The 13599-nt window shown below is 35.1% G+C and overlaps 2 protein-coding genes across 3 annotated transcripts; both read left to right on the forward strand.

The window, feature by feature from the left end:
- Positions 1-825: 825 nt before the first annotated feature.
- LOC114352408 (uncharacterized) lies at positions 826-2426 on the forward strand. Its single transcript, XM_028304004.1, has 3 exons — positions 826-1038; positions 1588-1754; positions 2164-2426. The coding sequence occupies exons 1-3, from the start codon at positions 826-828 to the stop codon at positions 2363-2365; spliced, it is 582 nt and encodes a 193-aa protein (XP_028159805.1). The 3' UTR covers positions 2366-2426.
- A 3527-nt stretch (positions 2427-5953) lies between these two features.
- LOC114352414 (uncharacterized) lies at positions 5954-10084 on the forward strand. 2 transcript variants are annotated; one of them, XM_028304011.1, is made up of 4 exons: positions 5954-6435; positions 7576-7676; positions 9002-9168; positions 9764-10084. In XM_028304011.1, the coding sequence occupies exons 1-4, from the start codon at positions 6276-6278 to the stop codon at positions 9963-9965; spliced, it is 630 nt and encodes a 209-aa protein (XP_028159812.1). In that variant the 5' UTR covers positions 5954-6275; the 3' UTR covers positions 9966-10084. The 2 variants fall into 2 exon arrangements, with proteins under 2 accessions (XP_028159812.1, XP_028159811.1); XM_028304010.1 differs by having other exon boundaries at positions 5969-6435; positions 7462-7676.
- Positions 10085-13599: the final 3515 nt, after the last annotated feature.

Consider the following 13599-nt stretch of genomic DNA (forward strand, 5'->3'; position numbering starts at 1 on the left):
TTAAGGCTGAGTTGCTTGCACCACACCTTATCTTAACCGCAAAACAATAAGCGGTGCTTTTTGTAAGGAGTTTGAAATATTTTTGACCATTTTCAAAGTTAAAGTACGATGGTGAAATTCAGCCGAAGCTATGATTAATTAAGTATGAATTACGTTAATGTATATGACGATCTAGTGCTCTTAGAATCGTAACTGCAGCTGGTTGAATAAGTTAAAAATGAAAACAGAAAATTACACATAACGATTAAGACACCCTGTGTCCATATGAAACGTCCGTTTTTGCAAGACGATCCTCAATTTCAAAAACTGGTACTTCAACAAAGTATCGTAATTCGATTGAGGCTTCTTCTATCTGCCAGGACAGACTTTCCACCGGGTGAAAACGACCCGGTAATGACTTAATAAGATCCTCCGCGTAGGCGGCGACGAGGACACAGAGTAGAAAGGTGGAGAAGGTCCGCTCCATTGTCTGTGCATTGTATATGGAGCTATGGTGTTCATTACATTATTTTGATATCAAAACTTCACAGTTAAAACAAAACAATCATAAATAAACCCACAAAATGAGGCTTAACGTTTTACATATTATTATTTATTCTACAGTAGTGTTGTGTTTTAAACATTAAACATCTTGTATACCCATTCTTATAAGATACACCATACANTGGATATAATGACGTCATCGTCCCCGCGCCGGGCGGTCAGTGAACTTTTTTAGTACTTTGGCCATAACTTCGTCAATTTTTGTCGTAGAACAAAAATTTTTGCACTGTGTATTAAGGATTTCTTAGCCCTATAAATCTGCATTCACAGCTAAAAATCGAAATGATCCTCATTACAGGTATATATAAAAGTGAAGAAGCTTTGGCGGAATCAAGAGAATTCGTCACAGAAATGTCCACTGACATTGCTAAGAGTCCACACAACTTAGTAATATGTTGTTTAGACGAAGATCCTGAAGTTGTTGGAGAAATTATTGGAGCGTCTATGACAACAGTCGCTAAGAAAGACGACCCTGAAGAAGATATGAATTTCACGGTTATAACCTTTTTAATCTTAAAATACTATTTTTTTCATTGCATTATCTCAAGGATTGAAGATTACAATTACAATCACAAATTATCTTCATAAAATACCTAACAATCTTAACAACGTAGATTTACTATTTTATCCATTGTATTATCTGTTGTCACTGTTGTCTGAAGGATTGAAGATTCTAATTATGATTTTAGTAAATTACAACTTTATCTCTACGAAACGACAGAGGATTTTTCGTAGAAAATGAATAGTGATAATGCTGATAAAACAGATAAAATGTGTGTTTTTAGAAATGTTACTTACATAATTAACAAAATTAATTCTTAAAGTATACAAAAACTGCATGAAAATATTAGAAAAGTTGTAAGGATTTCAAGACTCCTCGTGGACTATATTTTTTTACACCAATTAGGTATGGTTCAATTCTTCATACAAATTAGAACCCGATCAAACTATCAGCCGAGTAAAAGTCTGCAGTCTGCGGAAGCTAACTGAACCCATATGAAAAAAAATGTATGAGTCGAATCCTCAAATTTTTTTTTCTTACAGACAAAAACTAAGGAGGTGGCAGCTATGTTTGCAATAATGGATAAACTTTTTTCAAAATACGACGTTATGAAGGATCTGAATCTCGACAGTTTCCTTGATGACAGAGGAGTTGTAATAAATCCAAAATATAGAGGTCTTGGAATTGCTCAAATGTTCTTCAATGTCAGGTAATGCTTACAAACACCAATTAGATTTCTTCACTTTTTAAGAAATTTACAAAAACTAGGTTCATAAACTAGTAATTTTCAAACTAGGTTCATTTAATTTTGTAAATGAAACAAAAAAATCATAAAAACTCATTCACGTGTTTTGACACAGGCGCTCGCGTTTCTACGAGTATTGTATTAATTACTGATTTTGGTTCTCTCTCATAAACTTTACTGAAAGCTTTTTTCAGTTCTAATCAACATTGCACTTCGATACTATACCATACTATACTTACAAGTAAACTATATTATCGTAAATAATATAATCGTATGGAAATTTCTTCAAAAGGTCTCACATGCATGCCTTCTATAATCCGATTCATAATTACGTTATTCTGAACATCATGTGATTCAACTCTTAATATTTCAGGCGCCAGATATGCCATGACCTTGGAGTACCTCTTACTGGAGCCTGGATGACGTCAGCAGGCTCTCAGAAGGCAGCAGCCCGTGATGGATGGGAAACAGTCTTCGAGGTTACATACGAAGAATTCGGAAAAGAAGCTGGAGTCGTGTTTGAAGATGTACCACCTTCCTGTAAATTTATGACCGCCAAGCCATTATCGATCTAGTCGTATTTAAGCTTTAGTCAAGTATATCAAGTATATTTAATACATTGAATCTGAATATGCACATTATCTTTTGATTGAAACTAACTCTTACTTACTTTTTAAAAACATACCGATTGGAGCTAATCGGTATGTTTTTATCCATTGACTAGCGGCCGCCCGCGCCGCGACTTCGTACGCGTGGATCCCGTTTTACCCCCTTAGGGAGAGAGTTTCGTAAAACCCTGCTTAGCGGATGCCTACGTCATCATAACATCTACCTGCATGTCAAATTTCAGCCCGATCCGTCCAGTGGTTTGGGCTGTGCCTTGATAGATCACTATGTTAGTCAGTCAATCAGTCACCTTTGAGTTATATATGTTGCGGCTAAAGATAGGTGTGAACATAAACTTAAGATTAGCCGGCTAAACTTAAGTTTATCTTTGACGAGGTGTTAATGTTAGTTTCTTCTATCTTTAGCCGGCTAAACTTAAGTGTAACCGCAGGCCCTTGGCTAAAAATGTAGAAGGACTATTTTGACACGAAAACTTTATTAAAAAATAATCACTTTCATTACACATACTTTTATGTACCTATGTAGGTATTCAAAATTACAATTATTACAATAACAAAATATTAATTACTTAAAACAATATCTAGGTACATACCTTATCATTAAAATAAAATAATAAGGAACCATTTGGTCATTACAGAATCTTCTGTAAGTAGGTATTTAAAATTACAAAATAAAACAAAATAAAACATCTTCAGTGTTAATTACTTAAAACAATATCTAGTCACAATTGTTAAATAATATGGAGCTATTCGTTGTATCCCTACCGCCTTCTCAAGCCCTCCGCCGGCCTGGCGCGCCCATCGAATACCTACATTTTTAGCCTTTACGTTTTGGCTAATGTGCACATTAGCCGGCTAAAGATGGAATATCACGACGCAAACTAACATATTATCGAACTTTAGCTGCTTCTCGCAGATAAACTTAAGTTTAGCCGGCTAATCTTAAGTTTACCTATGTTCACACATATCTTTAGCCGTAACATATACATATAATATTTAGATTAACTCTTTCCCGCTACTGCAATTTTTCTTCATACGGGGGGCTTACAGTCTGAGGGCTCACTTTACTAGAGCTTTTATTCTGTACTTTTCTTCTAAGAATTTTTACTAGTTATGAAATTGTATAATACATGAGTTAAATGACTATTACTCTTAAACTAACTGATGTATCTTAACCGTTATACTTTTCCTTGAAAGTTCATGAAAAGCAGTATTATTAGGAATTTTTCCAGATTTTTCATGCCAACAGGTTCGTTTTTAGAAGGGGGGGGGGGGCGCCCTATTCGAACAAAAATTTGCACTTTAAACATTAATAATTTGCAAACAGATTCCTAAATGGAAAAATAGTTTTAGAAACCCCTAAACCTATCCAACGATTTTATTTATTTATTTATTTATTTGAACACCAACAAGGTTACATTGAGGCCAATTTTTAAAAGACCTATCCAACGATACCCCACACGATAGGGTAGAAAACGAAAAAAAAATTCATCCCCACTTTCCCCACGTAATTGCTTGCTTCTGAAATATTGTATTGTGGTAACGACGCGGGTAAACTACGGAATCCTACACTGCGCGTGGCACGACACGCACTTGGCCAATTTTTATTTCTAAATGTACTCAACATAAAAAACGATCCGGAAAAAGTGTAACACGAAACAAAAAAAAACATAAAATAGCTATTTTCTACATTTAGGTCATTAGTGCATAAAAATATCTAAAATGCACACTATTAGATTCCATGAAAAGATTTCACTTCTTAGCTCACTGAATAAATAAAATGTGCATTTTAAAAATATTTAATTTATTATTGATTCCTTTGAAATAAAATAAGGATAGGTATAAACCTGCAACAAGGCATGCTCCAAAAACAACGATAAGTGGCTCGGATTGAATGGAAGAACAAAAGAGCTATTGTTTTCGGTTCCTAAAGAACACTTTTAATTAGCAGGACGTCGGTAGACTTCATTAAAATAAAAGCACACAGTAACTTAGACTTCAAAGGGAATCAATATTATAAAAACTTTGTGTACAGGGTGCCCGTTTAAGTACCTATCAAACAAAAAGAATTAATTCTACTGCTGAAATGCAACAATTTTCTCCTGAAGAAGGTTTTTCAAATCTCAAAAAAAAACTTTTTCATAGAAATTATTATCACAAGCCAATTAGTATATAGACGTTTTTTTTTTTTGAGAATTTGGATATTTTATCCGTAAGAAAGTTGTTGCATTTGAGCAGTAGAATCATTGATCCTTTTTGTTTAATCCATACATAGGTAATGGACACCTAGTGTGTTTAGGTATTATAAAAAATATAGCACAAAATATTCTTTCTACGGCAAATTGACTTGTTGTTGTCCATCTGTAGGAAAAATTTAACTGCGACTGAGTCAGCTCTAAAAATTCCATCAAGGTTAAACACCTGAGAGATTTTGTGCGTTAGGGAATTCCCCAAAACAAATACTTAGAACGGTTTATGTCATTGTTTAGGTATATAGTGAACAGCATTGATGCAATAATAGTTCCCATCAATATTTTTTTAGTAGATTACATACAGTGTGCCCCAAAATTTGCCAAAATTATTGTAACGTGCTAATTTCGGGAATACGCCTTTGCATAGCATTCTCTATCAAAAGAGCCTCTATTCTAAGACACCTCCTTTTCTAAAGCTTTCTTACACAATTTGCAAAACCGCAACGATTTAACGATATTTATATGTCTTCAAATAGGTATTGATGCGCATGCAAAATATTGAAGACGCTTCTGTAAGGCTTTACGAAATATTTATGATCTTTATTCGACCTTAGTGTATTGAACAACGTTCCCTTTGTTCTCGAAAAATACTTTTTGGCATTCATAACAGCCCTTACACAGCAAGGCCTTCTTAGGAACAAACAACAGCACATCAAAGCATCTTATTACATTGAAATAGGTGCGATTATACAACAAAATTGTCTGACACGCTGTCTACTGTATTGGTATTGCAGAATCGGAACATTTTGAAAAGCAATATTTCTGACGTCTCCGTGACCAACGCCGTTTTCACGCCTTTTGTTATTTAAGCTCGAAAATTTTGTAGGATTCTCGTACATTTTTTTTAAAGATTATTTTGCAGTGAAATGATAACGATAACTTAGCCCATAAATGCAGTGCCCGACAGGGTCCATAATTGTATCTTACCTTACCAATAACACCTTTGTAAACATTATGGAAGCTATAAGCTATTGAGTATTAAGTATAGTTTCATTAATAGTACACTCAACTATAAAACAGTTACCTATTTTGGTTGTTTCGTTTGTTCATTTCAGCCAAATGACGTCCACTACTGGACAAAGGCCTCCCCCAAGGATTTCGACAGCGACCGGTCCTGCACTGCCCGCATCCAGGCACTTCCCGCGACCTTCACCAGATCGACGGTTCACCTATTTTGATTATTAACGATTAATTCATTTTCATCATTAGGTCATTTAGTCTCCACTGCATGTAAGTACTTACACAACATTTGAAGTCGCAATCATTAATAAGCAATCTTATCATAAAACGAAATATTATCTACCTAATTCCATCCGAAGTTAATTTCTTAATTAGTTTTTGCACAGCTGCGCTAAACAGGAAAAGGGCTTGATCAGCTGACTGATAGTACGGACCTAGATAGTACGGACGACAGCACTTCAAGCTTAACATAGTGGGTCTTATCTCGTTGTAATACAGGCTATTTTGTAACAAAAATGTATAATCTAATGTGCTCTGGTCTACACCTTGAATCGTGCGCAATCAATAAAACTGCCAGCGGCCGTGACCGTGACACACAGTTCACAATCAACAGTGAACGGGAGTGAATGTGTTGACTTGTCGCTAAAATGTCACAAACACCGCGAGTTTGGCGAAAATTCACAGTAAAAAGTAAAGATGGTGAATTAAAACTACGTATTCAGGACATGCCGAGTGATCGTTTGGACGATCTTAACGATATCTTTTTGAAATATTTCGTTACGGAAGAGACATCCCACAAAGCAGCAGGTATTTTTTTCATTATTAACAAACATCTAATGTGAAGCGAAATTAATATAAAATGCCCTCGTATATAATTATACATGAACCTATTTATGAAATTGAGGAGGCAAGGTGAAATAGTGATGAAAAAATACTTAAGACTCCAAAGAAACAATGAAAGCTTAATTATAACACTTTCAATATTTTTTTATGTCAATGAATGAAAATACTCGTATGTCGTGCTCATTAACTTATAGTTAAATTGTTGACACAAAACGTGACTTGCGAGCTGGATATTACATAATAATTACAACCGGTAAGATTAGTCACTACAAATAATTGTTTCGCAATGATTTATTTTAAGCAATGAAGTTTTCCTCTTAACCTCTTTTTTTTTTAAGTTTAGCTGTCCTATAGTAGATAGTAATAATCTTTTTTAATGTTACACCAATTAATTATGTTAAACTAATTACATTGAGGGTGTTTATAATACTGCGCGAATTTCATCACGGGTGCGGGATTGCCCCGTATACGTGACACCTGCAAGACGTGTCCTTTTCATACAAGTATTTATTGTAATGCGTGTAATACGCACGCGGGACAGTAAAAAACATATTAACTAAGATATCGTTTTGCTAATAACTTATACCCTAAAACGTAAAACATTAAATTGTCTGCTAACAGATTCTTCCTTAGGAAGTTCCTTGGAGCTATTTAAATATCGAGATTAATTAGGTATCTAGGTATTAAGAAAATGGCTCCAAATAAAAAAACTACATAGTGAGTGACGTTATGGTATGTTATGATTTTTCTCTCCATCAGTCCATCAAAATAGTCTTATTGTGCTATCGGCACAGTGTTAACTACCCATTGCCGGTCATGTCATCTCGTTCTATCGCAAAGAATCACCATTTGATGAGAGCGAGAGCAAAAACTAAAATGGATAGCTAACAGTGTGGCCGTGTGTATATTACTACTTTATAGCCTAGCTTTTTAATGCTTCTCTACATCACGTTTTTACAGCACGACTTAAAATCGTTATTCCAATTACAGGTATACATAAAAGTGAAGAAGCTCTGGCGGAATCAAGAGAAGTATTCGTCACAGATGTGTCTACTGACATTGCTAAGAGTCCACACAAGTTAATAATAATTATATGTTGTTTAGATGAAGATCCTGAAGTTGTTGGAGAAATTATTGGAGCGTCTATGACAATAGTCGTTAAGAAGGACGACCCTGAAGAAGATATGAATTTCACGGATAAAAAGGTTTTTTTAATAAGATTAAAAAAAAACAATATTTTTTTCATTGCATTATGCCTCTTATCTCAAGGTCTGAAGATTATAATTACAATCATAAATTATCTCCATGACATACCTAACAATCCTAACAGCGTAGATTTACTATAATATTTTATCCATTGCATTATACTAATTGTTGTCTGAAGGATTGAAGATTCTATTGTGATTGTAAACTTTTTACAAAATTATCTCTACGAAATGACAGAGGATTTTCCGTGGACATTGAATAGTATTAATGCTGATAAAACAGATAAGATATTGTGTGTTTTTAGAAATGTTACTTACATAATATAAAAATATGTTTCTCAAAGTATATACGCAAATGCATGGAAATTAGAGATGAAACGGATATCCGGTAACTATCCGGTAGGCCGGATATCCGGCCTAAATTTACTATTCGGCCGGATACCGGATAGTAACTCACTATCCGGCCGGATACCGGATATTAAAAAACTACGACAATTTCCTATTAATCATATGAAATACATTAATCTTTGAGGGAAATATCAATAAAATGGCTTATTAATAATGACGGCGTTTATTTAAAGTCCAAAAAGTTACAAAAAGCCATATTAAGGCCTGTCAAAAAACTAATATTTTCTTTTTCTGGGCTATTCACTCTAATGATGAATAACTACATAAAATAGGCGATTTTTTTTCACTGATGATGATGGTCTGATGACATGATGCAGAAGTTCAGTCAGATTATGCAGCAAGTAAACTAATTTAATTTTCGCTATTTAATCACACACTCACGATGGCAACCGAAATCGCCCGAATTGATCTGCCCCCTAGACAAGTGGCAAAATGTGACATTCTATTCGGACGGATTCGATTTTCGAAAAGTGTGACTAGTCTAGTCTACTAATAGACCCACTGATCGCGTTCGAAGCACCTGTGCGGCGCTAAACTCGTCACGACATGCAACGAGACAATGGGCCAACTATCCGGCCGCCGGATATCTGGCTATCCGGCCTAGCAGCTGGCCGGATATCCGGTATCCGGTATCCGGCCAAACAACTATCCGTTTCATCTCTAATGGAAATATTATTAGCTCCCTAAGACTCATCGTAGACTATATTTTTTTTGTCCGCCGTTAGTTTGTCCGGGAGTTAATCAGTGTATGAACATGAAATTACATCGATTTGGTATCGTTTAATTCCTAATGAAAACTATAGCCTGATCAAACTACCAGCCGACTGAACGAGGGACGTCTGTGGTCTGCAGAGTCTAACTCAATCCATGTGAAAAAATCTTTATGAGTCTAATCCTCTACATTTTTTTTCTTACAGACTAAAACTAAGGAGGTGGCAGCTTTGTTTGCAATAATAGATATACTTTTTTCAAAATACGACGTGATGAAGGATCTGAATCTCGACAGTTTCCTTGATGACAGAGGAGTGGTAATAAATCCAAAATATAGAGGTCTTGGAATTGCTCAAATGTTCTTCAATGTCAGGTAATGCTTACAAACACCAATTAGATTTCTTCACTTTTTAAGAAATTCACAAAAACTAGTAATTTTCATACTTGGTTCATTTAATTTTGTAAATGAAACAAAAAATTTCATAAAATTTCATTCACGTGTTTTGACACAGGCGCTCGCGTTTCCACGAGTATTGTATTAATTACTGATTTTGGTTCTCTCTCATAAATTTTACTGAAAGCTTTTTTCAGTTCTAATCAACATTGAACTTCGATACTATACCATATAGGGTAAACTGCCAGTCATTGACACTTAACAAAGTTATTGGACAGTTATTCACTGAATTAAAAATAGCTTTTCTATTTCAACAACTGAGAGATTCCGACTGATGGAGATAAAAGGGCGTTTTTTTGAAGGAATATTCATTTTAAGAAAATTCAAGGGTTGTTTTGTCCAATAACTGGCAGCGTCCAATGACTGTCGGTTTACCCTACAAGTAAACCAGATTGTCGTAAATAATATAATCGTATGGAAATTACTTCAAAAGGTCTCACATGAACGCTTTCTACAATCCGATTCATAATTACGTTATTCTGAACATCATGTGATTCAACTCTTAATTTTTCAGGCGCCAGATATGCCATAACCTTGGAATACCTCTCACTGGAGCCTGGATGACGTCAGCAGGCTCTCAGAAGGCAGCAGCCCGTGATGGATGGGAAACAGTCTTCGAGATTCCATACGAAGAATTCGGGAAAGAAGCTGGAGTCGTGTTTGAAGATGTACCACCTTCCTGTAAATTTATGACCGCCAAGCCATTATCGATCTAGTCGTATTTAAGCTCACTTTATTGGAGTTTTTATTCTGTACTAGTAAATTATTATGAACCCTGTACTCTCAGGGTAGCATTGAGGCTACTTCTGCGAAAATTAAAACCTTACCAAAGAAACTTAGTCTTAATTTCCAATTTGTAGCATTAAAGTACATTTTGAGCACTTGAGAACTGAGGACCCATCGTCTGATTGGATTTTCTTTATTTGCAGTAACTATGCAGAGCTCTTATTTTAGTATGTAGCTCTACGATTTACCTCCTAAATATTACCATTCATCAAAATAATCTTATTTGGTCAGATTCAGTAATTTGGTATTTGATCTTTACCTATCTTTAGCCGTAACATGTATAAAAAAACAACTTTTATGGCATAGCGTAAGTGGAATAATTATAGTATAAAAATGAATATGTTGTACCTACCGTAAAAGTTAGGCGAAAAATATACTAACTCACTATTTATTCAATGACAACAAATAGGTATGTAATACATAGTTTCATAATACATAATAGTAGTACAAGGAACTACAAAACATCATCATTGTCTTATGCAAATAAACTATTATCATTACCATTATCATTAAATCTTAATATTACACCAGCTGACTAATAAACCTTGATAGTTCTGACGACAGCACATTAAGCTCAACAAATGAATGTCTTATTTCATTGTAATACAGGCTATTTTACAACAAAAATGTAATAAAATCTGCTGTAAAATAAAATTTTTGTCAGCCACGATTCACAGTTCATCATCAACTGTGAAGGAGAGTACATGTGTTGACTTGTCGCTAAAATGTCACAAACACCGCGAGTTTGGCGAAAATTCACAGTGAAAAGCAAAGATGGTGAATTAAAACTACGTATTCAGGACATGCCGAGTGATCGTTTGGACGATTTTATCGATATCTGCATGAAATATTTCATTCCGCAAGAGACGTGTAATAAAACAGCAGGTAAAAGGTTTTTAATTTTCTTTATTTATTAAGAAAACATCTAAAATTAAGCGGCGAAATTATCAAAATTATTTTCTCACTGTGAAAAGGTACTGCGAAACCATTTCGGTCGGCCGTTTGGTGTTGTGGTACGGAGCGGACTACTATTCCGAGAGGCCCCGGGTTCGATTCCCGGCTGGGTAGAAATTGAAATGATGAATTTTAATTTCTGTTACGAGGCTGGGTATCTCTATGTATAATATGTATGTATTTACAAAAAAAAGTATTTAAGTTTGTTTATATCCATTGTCTAGTACCCATAGTAAGGGAGAGTCCGGTAATTTGGACCAGTTTTTTTCAATACCATTTTACACATAGTTTTGTTTTGTTTTTGCTAATGTCCATGGTATATAATAAAAGAAAAATTATTCAACTTACTATCTTATAAGTATTAATCAACATTATTGTTGTATATTTAGCACAAATCAACAAAATTAGCGAGTTCAGAGCATCGGTCCAATTTAGCCAACCGGTTCGATAATTTGTACCACAGGGTTACTAAATTTATTTATTTATTTATTTATTTATTTTATTTGGTGCACAAAACAGGGATACAACCATAACATACAAAGCTTTTAAAGCAGGCTATACAGTAAAACTTGTTGCAGCTCCAATAAAAAGTGCACACAACATACAATGCTATTCGAGTTAACAATAATTATACATAATACATAAATTATAAAAAGAAAAATAATTATTTAATGTTAATTAATAATGGAAACAAGTTATTAATAAATATAATGAAATTTAAATCAATAATTCTCTAAGAAATAAAGATGAGAGAGGAATTATTTAAGTAACAATTCATTAACAGCTTTTTTGAATTTGTTTAGGGTAAGGCTGTAGATGTCAGGCACCTCCTCTATATCGGGTGTGAGCTTGTTAAAGTCTCGGCAGATTCTATGCATGGCGTTGTGAGAGGACGCGTTACTGGTACATAGTGGCACTTCGAATGTTCGGGGGACTCTAAGGGAACGTTTTGGTATTTTAATTTGGACTCGAGACAAGGTCGCTGTAGAAACCGACCCATTGAGGATCTTGAATAAGCAGAATATTCCATGAGCTTTGCGACGCGTCTCGAGGTTGACCAGTTCCAAAATGATCCAGTCGATCGCTATAGGTAAGTAGTTTGCCCTTATAATCCATGTCNACGTATACCTAATTAAAACGGTAAAAGATGAACAAAATAACTAACATTCGTACTAAGTTCATTTCTTTTTAGCAGAAGTAGAGTTATGTTTATACATCTTAACCAAAGACATCTTATATATTTTTCTGAGTCTAGTTTTTCTCAGCCACCTGATGACCTGATAATTGCTCTCCATTCTTCGGCCCATTAACCATCATTTAAACCACCATCAGTGCAACTTTCCAAGCATTCCAGTGTTCTGTTGGTAGGTCCCTCACGCACCCCGTGGGCGAGACCAGGTGTCGATACTGGCGATGAGCCGACGGTCACTTACGACACTTATGAATATTCAAATGGTTTATAAGTAGGTGTTTGAGGTTAGACAGGTAAATGTAAGTAGCTGATTGACCTAGCTGATCAACGCACAGCCAAAACTAGTGAGCTTAAAGCTGAAATGTGTATGATAAAGGACTATCACATACACGTGTGATTAGATAGAAGGTAGTATTTCGTTAAACCTATTTATAACTATAAATCACAGAGCACTAAGGCTGAGTTACACCACCTAACTTTGACCGTAACTATAATGATAACTGGTGTATTTTGTACGGAGTTTGACAGATTTTTGACTTTTGTCACAGTTAAAGTTAGATGATGCAATCCAGCCTTAAACAATCAGTACTCAAACAAGCTCTCTGTGTTACCACATTAAGCTATGATTAATTGAGTATTGAGTATGAATTACGTTAATAAATATGACGATCTAGTGCTCTTAGAATCGGAACTGCAGCTGGTTGGATAAGTTAAAAATGAAAACAGAAAATTACTCATAACGATTAAGACACCCTGTGTGCGTATGAAATCTCCGTTTTTGCAAGACGATCCTCAATTTCAAAAACTGGTACTTCAACAAAGTATCGTAATTCGATTGAGGCTTCTTCTATCTGCCAGGACAGACTTTCCACCGGGTGAAAACGACCCGGTAATGACTTAATAAGATCCTCCGCGTAGGCGGCGACGAGGACACAGAGTAGAGAGGTGGAGAAGGTCCGCTCCATTGTCTGTGCATTGTATAAGGGAGCTATGGTGCTCATTACATTATATGATATCGAAACTTCACAGTTAAAACAAAACAATCATAAATAAACCCACAAAATGAGCCTTAACTATTTACATATTATTATTATTTATTCTACAGTAGTGTTGTGTTTTAAACAGAGCTCAATCTTGTTTATTTTCACAGTGACTGTTTAGGTATTTCCTTTCAGCGACAGTTTTAGCAGCGTAGAAAAAAATCGAATTCATCGAATGAGCATAAACACATAAATGCAACCTGTAGCCATGAGTATTAATACTAGCACAGTTACAAAGGCTATTTTTGGGGACAATTGGGATCCTAACTTCCTCAGTTAATGTATGAAGTACGTAAGTGAAGTAGTAACCTTCTGTTCCCTCCTACACTGTGTCTCATGGTGGTTACTGGTTACAGAACGGTAATCGAATGTAATTCC

This window comes from Ostrinia furnacalis, unplaced genomic scaffold (genome assembly GCF_004193835.3).
Source record: "Ostrinia furnacalis isolate ACB-3 unplaced genomic scaffold, ASM419383v2 OfSCF1351, whole genome shotgun sequence".
NCBI lineage: Eukaryota > Metazoa > Arthropoda > Insecta > Lepidoptera > Crambidae > Ostrinia > Ostrinia furnacalis.

Excerpts from the sequence above, each read along its gene's own strand:
- LOC114352408 (XM_028304004.1), top strand. The coding sequence starts at position 826 with ATGATCCTCATTACAGGTATATATAAAAGTGAAGAAGCTTTGGCGGAA. Across the intron at positions 1,039-1,587 it reads AAGAAGATATGAATTTCACG|ACAAAAACTAAGGAGGTGGC; the intron begins GTTATAACCTTT and ends TTTTTCTTACAG. Across the intron at positions 1,755-2,163 it reads CAAATGTTCTTCAATGTCAG|GCGCCAGATATGCCATGACC; the intron begins GTAATGCTTACA and ends TTAATATTTCAG.
- LOC114352414 (XM_028304010.1), top strand. The coding sequence starts at position 6,276 with ATGTCACAAACACCGCGAGTTTGGCGAAAATTCACAGTAAAAAGTAAA. Across the intron at positions 7,677-9,001 it reads TGAATTTCACGGATAAAAAG|ACTAAAACTAAGGAGGTGGC; the intron begins GTTTTTTTAATA and ends TTTTTCTTACAG. Across the intron at positions 9,169-9,763 it reads CAAATGTTCTTCAATGTCAG|GCGCCAGATATGCCATAACC; the intron begins GTAATGCTTACA and ends TTAATTTTTCAG.